Here is a 12,836-nt window from a genome sequence, read left to right on the forward strand (position 1 = left end):
ATTTCACATGTAGAGTTCAAAAATGCAAAACTTGTTCATTTGAGTTTATGAATATTCATGAAGCCGCCATTTTGTTTCTAAAAATACTATTCTATGAAGAAATGCAAATTTAAAAATGAAAGAAAATTCGCGAAGCATTTTGGTAGGGGGAGTAAAATGACGCCATCATGCTAACGGCCTGTACCAGGACCTACCAAATCAACCGAGATCCCACCTTTGTTAGTTACTTTCTTGCATCAGTTCATCAGTGACGTTTGTGAGATACCTAGAGTATAACAAATTATGATTAACTCTAATTTTGAACGTATATTATTCAGGAATAAAAGTGTATCATCAGCGACTTCCTCTACGCGACGAAAACTAGCAGAAGAAAGAGACAACAAGGAGGCTAGTAAAAGAAGGTCTGCGCATGCGTCAGGTCGTCCTGAAAAGAGAAGTACACAGTCATCTGATAAAAAGACCAACAGACACGTGTATAATAAAGAAGAAGAAAAAGAAGATAGGAAAACCACTGAAAGGTTTGAGTATTTTTAATTGGTATATTTAAGTTTAGAGAATGTAAAGTGTGAAAGAAAATTATTCCTTAGTGATTGATAGTTTATTTTCTGCTGCTGATCCCATGCATTGGGTCTGCAATGGGAAAACTCAGCACGTCCAGGTGGGTTTGTTCTATTACTTCCCATTATACCATTAATAAGGTATATTCGATCTGTATGTTAGTTATCTCTTGCAAATAGACTTTTCTTTTTGTATCCAAAATAACAGGAAAGATGCGAAAGACGTAGATAAGCAGACAAGGCCAAAGTCTAGGCCAAAAAAATTCAAGAGCCCCAACAATTCAGCAAGGTATGCAAAAAGACGTCTTTTATTTTTGCAATGTTTTTTATTTCAGACCACGTGTGTCATTCTCTTGAGAATAAGATTCACTTGTTTAAGTGGTATACATGTTAATTTTTATCTTCTCATGTGCAACAAAGAGGATACTCTAGGGAATGTTTGTAATGGGAAAAAAATAAGCCCAAAGTAAAGAGGTCTATTGCTGTACTGACACAGTAACATTACTAAAAAAAGTTTGTTTTGTTTTAAAGAAAAAGATTGTCCAAGACGACTACGCACCGCGAGGGGTCTGGGAAGAGTGTTCATTGGTACTCGAGTGACGAAAGTTCATCATCAAGCTCGTCAGAAAGTGAAGTCGATGAGGAACACACTAGAAAGTTAAGACCCGAGTTGTCCGCAGAATACTGGGATATTCACAAGCTTGTCAAGTTTTTAAGGGTAAGTAAGCAACAAAGGAAGCTTACGATCAAAGACTATGAAGTAAGCAAATGTTCAGTGTTGTCTCTTATTTTGGCAATACCCTGTTCGTTTTTAATTGTTCATAGAAAGGGTTAAAAACGGGAAATACCTCTATTAAGGTGGCTGACTACTTTGGTAAAAAATAAACAGAAAATTGAAAATTGAAACTTTCTTAACCTGAAATTTAATGCTGATTTCAAAAATGCAAGAAAAATGAGGTGCCCCGAGCTTGTTTTTGAGATAATCACTCCGGAATGACATGCGTTTGTACAATTTTGGAAGAAAAATCAAGCTTTGAAAAAAAATAAAATAAAATAAAAAAATCATAAAACCGAAACTAAGGAAGAAACATGAGTAACTTTCTCTGAATACGTAACTTACACTATATTCATAAAATACTGATAAAAGTTGTTTTAATAAACTATTGTAGTCAATGGAAAAACTTTTTTTGTTCAGGTTCTACGGTGTACTGAAAGAAACACACACATATAGATAACTCAATCCGTCTGTCCTCGCGCCCTTGTCTTCATAACATTCATATTGTAATTTAGAAGTGACGTATCATTGCATACATCCGTCCATCTACCTCTAACTTCCACCTCTAATCCATCTAGATCAATCGTTTGTTTATATTTTTTTCTTTGTATTTTTGTTTTGTTTTGTTTTGTTTTGTTTTGCTTTGCTGTGCTTTGCTTTGTTTTGTTTTGTTTTGTTTTGTTTCGTTTCGTTTCGTTTTGTTTTGTTTTGTTTTGTTTTGTTTTGTTTTGTTTTGTTTTGTTTTGTTTTGTTTTGTTTTGTTTTGTTTTGTTTTGTTTTGTTTTGTTTTGTTTTTGCACACCCACCGGATTGATTGGTATGATTCCATTGGTATGAATAGTTTGAGTGTATAAACTTTTCAACAGGTAGGCAACCCAACGGTCACTGTCATCGCCCTGTGCGCACTTCAGGAATTCAATCTTGAACAAGAAATGACCCAAGTATCTATTATAGACCTTGACGGAATAAGTATCTTATTAAACCTGCTGAAAACAGACCACAGACCATGTATGGTACGTACAACGCTGACACGAACTATAGGTTGCTATCAATAGACGTCACTTCCGGTAATAGCTCTTTTTTGATGGCTTGTAGAATCGTGGAGGTTGTTTTGATCTCTTGTTTTCTGGTTTGATGTCGTGAAAATAGTCAAATACAATAGTTTGAGGAGTTATTTTAATATGTTTTGACTTAGCATCCGCTAGTTGCCCCCCAGTCAACCACTTGATTGCCCCCCAGTCAACTCCAAAAAGTCACGTGATTGATAGTAAGCAATTGCTTACTGTTAATAAAAGTTTATCGGAACGTAACCATATTGACATTGAATGATACGTCTTCTTTCAGATTGGTTCTCTGAAAATATTGCGGCGTCTTTCAATCAGTAGAAGAGTGAACAACGAGATCTATCGCCTGGGAGGTAATCCAGAATATGTGCCCTTACTCTACGTTATAACGTTTGTTTTGATGTAGCAGCATCTAATCAAGCATAACCAAGCTACATGGCAGATGTCAAAAGTGTTCTTGTCAAAACTAATGATTTGAAATTTGGCAATGCTGATATAAATAAATGCTTTAACGGCGCTATTCGCATTCCTAACGCGCACTTCTATTGCGCAGACTATTCCGAACACATTTTTAGTCCCATACCAGTCGTAAAAATCAGAAGCAGAATCACCGTAAATTGCAGCCGCAGCATGAAATCAAAGATGGCGGCCGCGTTTTTTTTTTTTTTTTTTTTTCTTTTTTTCTTGTTTTGAATTCGAACTAGACATTTTTTTAAATTATAAGAATTTGGATTATAGTGTAGATTGAAGTAAACCTTTTAACGTTCACAGGGATTCAACAGCTGATCAAATGTTTGAACAACAAATCTATTGAGATCCAGTCCCTCGCGGCCGGGACGATCAGTAACTTTGTGTCATTTCGCAAGGCATACAACGCAATTAAGAAGTACAATGGAATTCCACGACTGGTAATAAAACCACTGCATTATACTTGTAGAACTTGATTTACTTAAGACCAATTATCACTGTACGACTTTTCCTACAAACTCAGTGTCGCGGTCAACATTCTAAAGATATGAATTGTTTCATGCAAATCCACCGTACAACTTGCTTACGACTGTAAATGGCAGCTGAAAATTAAAATGTGTTGCGCGCGACAGTAGTGAGGAGAAATCGTACCATGTAAGCCACAGCGCGCAATACCACTGTTTTGATTCAGTGAAAATGGTCAATGGAAAATAGTTTCCTACGCTTCTCTCGTGTTCTCTAAACATCCCGCGTGTTTTGATCAGAGTATCAAACAGTGAAATATATAAATATGTTTTGAATTTTTCATTCTTTCATCAAAAAACTAAGTGAAACAACATATTATAAATGATTCATTACAGGTTTGATCTTATACGTGATCAAATTAAATTTTTTTTTAGGTCAAGTTATTACAACCCAACAAAAATCCAAAGCCACTAAGATACAGAGCATACACAAACACCGAGAACGCCAGCACCCTCTTGCATAACGCCTGCAATGCATTGTGGAGCTGCAGCAAAAGCGAGAAAAACATCGAAGCTATACGTAACGCGGGCGTTGTTCCTATCCTTGCTTCGTTGTTAAGGAAAGGGCCTAGTGATGTGATACTTTCAACGGTTGGAATCATACAGGAGTGCTCTAGTGATGTAAGTTTTGTCTTCTCTTTCTATTGCGCATCTAAAAAATGTAAACTAAAAGCATTGCGGAGTGGATCTTTTTTATGCGACAGCCATGTTGGTTTGAACAATTGATTCCACAACGCGTAGCCTCGCATTCAAGTGCTTGAGAATAAATTTATGCGGATGAAACAAAGGTCTTAATTTTCATGAGAATAAACATGGCCGCCGCGTGATAAAGGTTCATACATTTGGGGAAAAATTCATTGAAAAACGTAAGACTACGAGTTGTGCACGCTTGTTTTTCAAAAATCTGCTTTTCCTGCTTTCTCTCTTTCTTCCTATCAGCTCCCTATATCTTTCCTTTTTTGTTGTTGTTGTTGTTGTTGTTGTTGTTGTTGTCGTTGTTCTTTCCTTCCTTCCTTCATTCCTTTCTTACTTCCTTTCTTTCCTCTCTCTCTCTCTTTATTTTCCTTTTACCTTCCGCCTATTCACGTTTTTCCCATGCTTTCTTTCTTCCCTTTCTTTCTTTTTAAATAACAATTTCTTTTCGTTTTTCAGGCATCTTTCCGGGAGGAAATTCGCAAGGAGGGCATCATAGAAGACGTTGTAGGGTTCTTACGCGAGGGTGAAAACGAACTAAGGACATTATGTGCTAACGCAATCTTCAAGGTTAGAATCACCACCAAATCAACTACTAAATTCTTTCCCTCATTAGTAAAACACGAAGTTAATAAAACTCTGTCTCTATTCAAAGACTAACTAAGGTACACCACATAAACAAATAATGCGCACGTGAGGAACTAGAGCGTTAATTTGCAAACTCATTTTATTCATCTAAAAGAGGTTTTGCACCATCACGTGCCCACGCACATGATACAGCTTGGGCTTCCTGTGGTTAGATGGCAGAACATTAAAATCTCTTCGGCTCTTGGGAATTGAATTATTTCTCATGTAAAACAATTGTATTGTTCCTGTCATCTAACATTGCCTGCCGTCACAATGGCGGTGCAATAAAATCTCTATAATGTCCTTTATAGATGAAATAAATGTTTTTCGTTTTTATGCTAGAAACGATTTCAAATTTGGAGTTCGGAATGCTCGCGCAGTTTGCCTTGATTGATTGCCGTGCTCTGTTTTCTTTGGAAGCACAGAGCAGAAAGCAGAGCGCGCAAAACGTGGCGACATTATAATATTTTGGTTCGACTTTGTAGTGCGGAGATGACGAAGAGACACAAAAACTTGTACAAAAGCACAGAGGTCTGGATCCTTTGATTCAAGTAGTTGCATCAACTGACAATAATCAGGATAAGAAACTACTGGGTGCAGTAGTAGGGGCGATATGGAAATGTGCCTCTAATAAAGAAAACTTGACAAGGTAGGTTCAATATATATATCAACTACCTTGAGATTTATTCTCAGATATCGACATGTGAAAGACTTCATCAATAGACCTTTTTCGAGTTCCAAATTACTGCTGTCTTTCTTGATTACAGACTCATTAGAGGCCTGGCCCCCCCAGAATATAATGCCTCACACACAAAAAAAAAAGGCATGAGATTTGGTTATGATTACCATTATTTATTATTTTGATATTGCATAATTTTCTGTATCTAAAAAATATACGATATATCTAGCGACGACTTGCATCATTTTTGTGTCTCTCAGCACAATTGCAAGTGGTTTAATGCGCGCAAAATGTTACTGATTGAAATATCACACATACACGTTTGTAATCAAGCTAAACAGGGAGGGGGGGGGGGGTCATTTCAAGGTACCGTGAAATATTGGAGTGCCCCCCCAAAATTTTTCAGCTTCCGCCGCCCCTGTATTTTTACGATTCATTTTCACTAATAGCGCTTTTCACGGTTACTGAAAATAGATATCGCAAAGCTTTGTGAAATCGATATGGGACAAACTTCAAGTTGTAAACAAAGGCTTTAGTTACTTGGAAAGGATGAATAATATTAGTCAACTAAAAAAAAAAAACATAGTTTTTCTACGAATTGGAAACCTCAGAGCCGCAAAGAGAGTTAGAAGAAAAGGCACCTGTTTTTTAGAATATTATATTTTGATCGCTTCTAGTTTATATGCGTAATTCTAATTTTCATACTTGACGTTACAGATTGGAGAAGTTTGATACATTGTATCATTTAATTCGACATTTAAAAATGAAACAACCTCATGAGGTAAGTAGTCATATCTTAACAACATGACTCAGATATGATATAATAAGCACCCGTGGTCTGCGATAGAAAAACATTACGTCCAGGTGGATTGGACGTATTCCATACATTTTACCCTTATTATGCGAACAACTCAACGTCTGCCTAGTCAAACTGTTGTACATTTTGTTGACGGAAGCCAATACCAAGTCGTCTGGAATACTCCAGTTTCGAGTTTAGAGATTTAGTTTTCTGTTGCTCAGGGTTAGCCTCAATTTTGTGTAGAATATCGACAGTGAAGGTCCGTGGAATTTCAAAATATTTGTATTGATGAAGTTGTGCATTCTTTACCTTACCGTCGGTATATGTGAATATTTAGCGCTAAAACGAGGCTTACTTTAAGCAAATGAGTCTGTAATCAAGGAGCACAGCGGTATTTTAGGAACTAGAAAATGGACTATTATAGGAACTTGCCTGGAAATAAATCGTACCCCGAAATGGCTTATTACACGTTTAAACTTTTTCATTTTTTTCAGGTTGAGGCAAATATCATAGGGGCCCTGGGCGAGTTCGCTTACAATAGACGCAACGTCTTAACCCTTTATGAAGAAGGAGTTCTTAACATCATCATAAATAGACTGAACTTGACCATGCCAAATATACTCATCAACTCGAGCAAGCTTCTCGCCTTGTGTGCTAAGGAAAATGCTCCAAGACAGTAAGAAAAGAGTTTAAATTAAAGTCAAATAGACTCATCTTCTCGGGCGTAATGTTTTCGCATTTCAGACCACGTGTCATTTCAAGGATAAGATTGTGCCTCCTCTTACGCTTTCGCTAAACAAATAAATTAGGGAATGACACGTGGTATGAAATAGGAAAACATTACGCTAGGAGGTCTATTCATAACTTTCAAATTTTATTGATATCCTCAAACAACATCTGGGTTAGCTGTTCAAAGCCAAGGTTGGTACGCGGCTAACTCACAGATGGAATTGGAATTTAGCGTGTTAGGTTTTGCAGAGGGAGGAGCAGCGGAGAACCCGGTGAAAACCCATCAAATAAAGAAAGACTTAGCAAAATCCACTCACATGTTATACCGAATCTAGCTAGGATTCGAACGAGATACCCCTATAGACAAGAAGCAAATGCATGGCGCTACGCCACCCTCAATTTCCAGAAAAGAATTGCGACCGTCAGCTGTGTCTGACAGAGCTGTAGCGTAGATTTTTAATCGGAATATGAAACGGACACACACGCACGGCACGACATGGTACAGCAAGGTGTATGTTGGTGGTATTCTCAAAAAATATTTAGGAAGAGTTTATTAGGTTTCCTCTATCGAATTTTAAATACTTGCACATATTGTTACAGAGCTATCTTGACAAGTGATGGTGTGCGGTTACTGTGGTCTTTGTTGAAGTCAAGCAATCATAAGGTAAGTAGCATCCATCCATCCATCCATCCATCCCTCCCTCCATCCCTCCCTCCCTCCCTCCCTCCATCCATCCATCTATCCCTCCCTCCATCCATCCCTCCCTCCCTCCATCCCTCCCTCCCTCCCTCCATCCATCCATCCCTCCCTCCATCCCTTCCTCCCTCCCTCCCTCCCTCTCTCCATCCATCCATCCCTCCCTCCCTCCCTCCATCCATCCATCCATCCATCCATCCATTTTTCCACTGAATTTCTGGCGTGATCTGGCGTGAACCTGATATATATTCTTGTTATACCCAATGCAAGGTGGTTGCTAGTGCTTGTTATGGAATCGCGATGTGTGTATCTGATGCTAAGGTAGGTCAGCTAAACACCATGCACTTGACATTGTTATATTATGCATTATTGTAAAAATATAATGAACGTCAGAAGAACTGTTTTGAAAAAACGCTGTCATTGGCAGCGGCCTAAGTGTCCCTTATCTATCAGAAAGTAGCCAGAGTTTGAATTTAAAAAGTGCGTAAAATTAAGAACTATAACCAGACATTATAGCAGTCAGTAGTTTTGTATACTTGCGTGCAATTTTGACCAAATAGTTTCGATTAAGAAAAAAGAAACATTTGGTTTCAAGCTAAAACAAAATATTTTGTTGTTTTACTCAGGAATCAGCCGAAATTGTTCGTTCGTTTGTCGGTGGCCTGGAACTAGTGACTAATCTTCTGAGGTCCAATAAACGAGAGGTAGGTGATGATTGCTGTACTGATTACAAAATATAAAGAAATGTGGGAAGGAAGATAAGAGGAAAGGAATGGATGGATGGGAAGAGGAAGGGAGAAATAGTGGGAAGAAGAAAGGAAGGGAGAGAGGTACCAAAAAGATAGGTACTTTTTACTGACACACTAATATCCATGTCTCTTTTAATTAAACAACTTTAATTGATTATTATTTATTATTATTAACTATTTATTAATTGTTTATTATTATTAAAATAAGTACGCCGCATCTCTTGCTTTGCTTCTGCGCCATATTTTGTTCGTCCAAGATCGATAGATCAAGTTAGTATGCCGGACTATTATTATTTGAAATAATTAATAATATCAATAGGGTTGTTGTTTTCGTGTTTCAGGTGTTGATCAACACATGCCGTTTGGTCATCAACATTGGACAAGATCGTGAGAACATGTCTATAATGACTGATTATGATGCTGTCCCATTACTCATCTCACTTGTTTATGCGGTTAGTATATATATAATGAATTATATAATAATTGTCCTGGTTGTCTCTCTTTTCACGAGGGTTGCACTTTACAGCCAGTGGCTAACAATGTGGTCCTCGTTCCATGATGGAATAGGCTGTTTGCATGATGACGTTATTTAACTCCCACTACCAAGATGCTTCGCGAATTTTCTTTCTTATTCTTATTTGTATTCCCTCATGAGAATAGTGAGACAAATGGTGCTAATTAACTGAACAAAAGAAAGTGTGCAAAGGAGTCTGGTAGCAGAGGTCAATGACGCCATCGTACAAACGCCCTATTGGAATTTAGGAGTCGATTTTCGTGGAGGGATGAAAACCGTAGAACCCGGAGAAAAACAGTTCGAAGCACGTACAGGTGTGAACCAACAAACAAGTCTACGCACATACAACACCGAGTCCTATAATCCATATCTTGCTTCTCACGTCAGCCTTTCACTTGGCTTGGCTCATTTTTTCTACCGACCATGTTAAATACCGCATCTTACCGGTTGTTAAGTAGGCGTTACCTTCCTTCGTCTCCCCTGCTGATTTTAGTAATCCTTCTTTATTTTAGTTTATATTTTTATAGGGAATTCTTATTTTTTTAGGACGACGAGGAAATGAGACAATACGTTGCAGAAGCAATAGCTACGTAAGTGTTACCAAGGGATCCAAACTATTAGAGTAAATTGTGTATGAGTAATAGATTCATGACCTAACAAACTCGACTTACATGTGTTGCCGAGTCCTGGAATATACGCGAGACCCCAGAGGTGAGAGTTGCGAGTGCACTACCGCTATGCTTCACTTGATCCCTCCCCCTCCCCCCCATAAAAACTCTTCATGCCCCCCCCCCCTCCCCCAAAGAAAAAAACCTTATATCTATTGATTTCCATTATTTTATCGTGCATTTTAATTTTCAGGTGCTGTAACCTAGATAAAAATATCACAGCTCTATCGTCTACTGTGGTTCCTCTTTCAGAAGGATTTGCCTTGTATAAGGGTGTTGAAGTACACAGGACAACAGCCTTAGCACTGGAAAAACTATCCCAAGACCCACACAATTGTTACCTCATTCACAGACATGGTGCTCTTAAGGTGATTCTAAAAGATAAAGTCTGATTTAGACAGATTAAGCATCGCGTTGTTTCTTCCCGCAAACGGCAGAGATGATCACATTTTTTCTCCGCATTTAAAATTACCTTTTGCAAACTGTCTCGTCAAAGAGAAAGTTTCTTTTATTTATCTACTACTTGGAGATTTTCCTGAGTTTCACGCGGCACTCGGGAGATCCATCACCGGTAAATCTCCTTTGAATTTATTCGTAAACACGAAGCGCCTCCGAATATTTCCCGGCGAACGTCCGAGCATGCGCAGTGCTTTTTTCACCTGTATCCGCGATAGAGACTCCGTGGTACAGCGTGACCAATATAGTAGCTCTGACGAAAAAATGATCGGCCAACTCAGAAAGAGTATCTAAGAATTCTTAGCCCTGATGTCACGCAATGGATTTTTTTATATTTTTGAAACCCTTTTTATATATATATTTTTTCTTTTTCTTTTTCAGCATCTGATGAAAATGATAGGATCGGAGGACGACGATGTTCAGGAGGCAGCGGCTCGCTGTATCAAAAACGTGCGCATGAACGCTATTGACCAAAACAGCTAGCATCTGGCATCGTAAACAAATAATAACTGTTTAATCTAGATTTTATATAGAAATTAACACCGAGACTATTTGTGAAACTATTTATAAAATACATAAGGTACTACCAACCCTCTGATTAACTGACATGTCTGTATTTGAATAAGCTCACCCAATTACGTGTAGATGTCGGATAATTTTATCTCCTAAATTGTCAGACTAATTTCTAGTTTTCAATATGCGGTCTCTCAGATTTTCGTGAAGATCTCCTCTCCACTTTTTTACATAAGGCTGTTAGGATAGATAATATCGAACGTTCATATATAAGGATAGAAAATTTACGATAGTACGAATAGTATATGAAGAGAAAAATTGTACATAAGATAATAACAAAGTAAAAAGAATATATATATCGGCAGTGAACGAACGTGAAGGCTTAACCCATACAAAGCCTCGGCGCGGAGCAAGTTGAATTGTAAAACTGATGGTGATCTGGATGAAAGATGACATATTTGACGAGTGGATTTTGAAAGCTATACTTTGGTTTCTATAGAGATGCCATTTTTTAATCTCTGTACAAAAACTGCTTTTTTGCTTTTCTTGGTGCTTTTTCTTGATGTTTTACACGTTTTCTTTTATTTTCCTTGCTTTTTTTTGCCTGCTTAACATTGTTTTCCCTTTCTGTTTTAGGCCGAATTTATTTAATCACGAAAAAAAAATTAAGGTTCAAAAACCACTAAGCTTTGGAAACCAGCTTTTAAGTGCTCGGCTCTTACCGATAACTTTTAAGATAGCCGAGCTGGTAATTGTATACTTTTCATCCTTTCCCTATTTTTAAGGACTTATAGGGTTGTGTTGTCCTGTACTTTACGTTGAGGCGCAATTCGGATCGGATTGACCTTATTAGTATCATTACTCCGAGCGACACATCCAAATACTCGCCTGTATTCTCTAGCAAAATTTTTGTTCATAACTCCATAGATAATAGGGTTAATGGCCGACGAGGATAGACCACACATCGTGAACATGACGTAAACTTGGCGTGGCAAATTTTCCTTGCCAAATCCAATTGCTAGGTCTATGAACTCGACGACCAACACAGGCATCCAACATAAGAGGTACCCGACAACGGTGGAAAATAAAGTTTTCGTGATTCGAATGTTTTCGACTGTAATTCTTGGGCAATGAGTCTGAGCAAGGTCAGTGTTTGGTTTGAACAGGTTTTTTCGGTGTTTCCTCAAGGCTAGAAAGACTTTGAGATAGCAAATGATGATAGTAACAGTAGGGATGGCGATGAATATTAGCATCAATGGCATAGTAAACTCTAGGAGGGATTTCTGGTAACAGAAGAACTTCCCTGGTTGAAATACGAAGATGTTTCCTCCCACAACATAAGGAAGCGGTCCCAAGGATGCGATTGCGTAAGCAGAGAAGATCAAAATTCTTGTTCTTCTTGCGGTGAAAATTCTTCTGTACCAGCTTGTGTTTACGATGCGGCAGTATCTATTGAAAGCCATGATCATAAGATTCAACAACGACGCCACGGCTAACCAAATCACTACGTATCCCTGGAACTGACATGCAACAAAACTAAAGGGCCAATTCCCTGTTGCGAGCGTACCGATAGACCACGGAGTACCAAGCAATGCCATACCAATATCCGAGAAGGCCAGAGAGACTACAAAATAGTTTGGTATTGATCGTAGAGTTGGATTTTTGTAAACCACCCATAGAACCAAGGAATTGCCGAAAGCAGCTGCCGAGGCAATAAACGCATAGATAAAAGTTTCGATTATAATCAATTCTTGTTTTCTTGTTCTTAGGGAGACATAGGTGCTGGAGTTCAAATCTGGTATATGTGACATAGTAGATTGCCGACTACACAGGTGTAAACTGCGTTAGTTCGCTTCAGATCTAAGTATATATATATATAATTTTCTCATACTCATTAATAATTCATGAGGAAACCAGCCAATCAATAGGCTATTTTTGGGTCACATGATGTTACTTGAAACCTGGTAAAGTGCTGTGAAAGGACTGAATTCAATCTGAGGTAACTGGAACAAAATTAATTCAGTCCTAGGACTGAATTAATTTTGTTCCAGCTACTCCAAGTCGTATAATTAATGAGCATGAGAAGTCATTTCAAAGCCTCCAATATCGGACTGGACAGGATTTCAAGTCTGCGCCTCGGACTGGAACTAATAGACCATTTCACAGATCCCGTGGCTCAACCTCAGCCTCGTCAGCGTGTAATATATTCTTTAGAAATTGCCTACAACCTGTAAAATTTTTAAGTGTTTCAATTGTTCGTTGATGTGTAAATTCCTTTCATTACTGCGGACTGTAGTCAAATTCTAAAGAATAATTACACGCTG

The 12,836-nt window shown here is 38.1% G+C and overlaps 2 protein-coding genes across 4 annotated transcripts in view; one reads left to right on the plus strand and one right to left on the minus strand.

The window, feature by feature from the left end:
- LOC116306767 (armadillo repeat-containing protein gudu) overlaps positions 1 to 11,617 on the plus strand; it is a 31,670-nt gene extending 20,053 nt beyond the window's left edge. For 2 of the 3 annotated variants that reach the window (XM_089027727.1, XM_089027728.1), the window contains 18 exons: positions 318 to 518; positions 766 to 846; positions 1,089 to 1,275; positions 2,199 to 2,345; positions 2,677 to 2,749; positions 3,168 to 3,304; positions 3,764 to 4,009; positions 4,541 to 4,651; positions 5,194 to 5,357; positions 6,105 to 6,168; positions 6,681 to 6,862; positions 7,516 to 7,579; positions 7,883 to 7,933; positions 8,239 to 8,316; positions 8,703 to 8,813; positions 9,422 to 9,465; positions 9,737 to 9,911; positions 10,381 to 11,617. In XM_089027727.1, coding sequence (XP_088883853.1) covers positions 318 to 518; positions 766 to 846; positions 1,089 to 1,275; positions 2,199 to 2,345; positions 2,677 to 2,749; positions 3,168 to 3,304; positions 3,764 to 4,009; positions 4,541 to 4,651; positions 5,194 to 5,357; positions 6,105 to 6,168; positions 6,681 to 6,862; positions 7,516 to 7,579; positions 7,883 to 7,933; positions 8,239 to 8,316; positions 8,703 to 8,813; positions 9,422 to 9,465; positions 9,737 to 9,911; positions 10,381 to 10,482 — 2,218 coding nt within the window. In that variant the 3' untranslated portion in view covers positions 10,483 to 11,617. Of the gene's footprint in view, positions 1 to 317; positions 519 to 765; positions 847 to 1,088; positions 1,276 to 2,198; positions 2,346 to 2,676; positions 2,750 to 3,167; positions 3,305 to 3,763; positions 4,010 to 4,540; positions 4,652 to 5,193; positions 5,358 to 6,104; positions 6,169 to 6,680; positions 6,863 to 7,515; positions 7,580 to 7,882; positions 7,934 to 8,238; positions 8,317 to 8,680; positions 8,814 to 9,421; positions 9,466 to 9,736; positions 9,912 to 10,380 lie in introns of those variants that run through there. The other variant, XR_016119326.1, reaches the window with a different exon arrangement.
- On the minus strand, positions 11,301 to 12,323 carry LOC116306765 (melatonin receptor type 1A-like). The gene has a single exon (XM_031716860.2). It carries the CDS (start codon positions 12,321 to 12,323, stop codon positions 11,301 to 11,303), a length of 1,023 nt encoding a protein of 340 aa, XP_031572720.1.
- Between the last annotated feature and the right edge of the window lie 513 nt (positions 12,324 to 12,836).

The sequence above is a fragment of the Actinia tenebrosa genome, unplaced genomic scaffold (assembly GCF_029948245.1).
Source record: "Actinia tenebrosa isolate PJP-AT-01 unplaced genomic scaffold, QUT_ActTen_1.0 PGA_scaffold11__36_contigs__length_13525064, whole genome shotgun sequence".
Lineage (NCBI taxonomy): Eukaryota > Metazoa > Cnidaria > Anthozoa > Actiniaria > Actiniidae > Actinia > Actinia tenebrosa.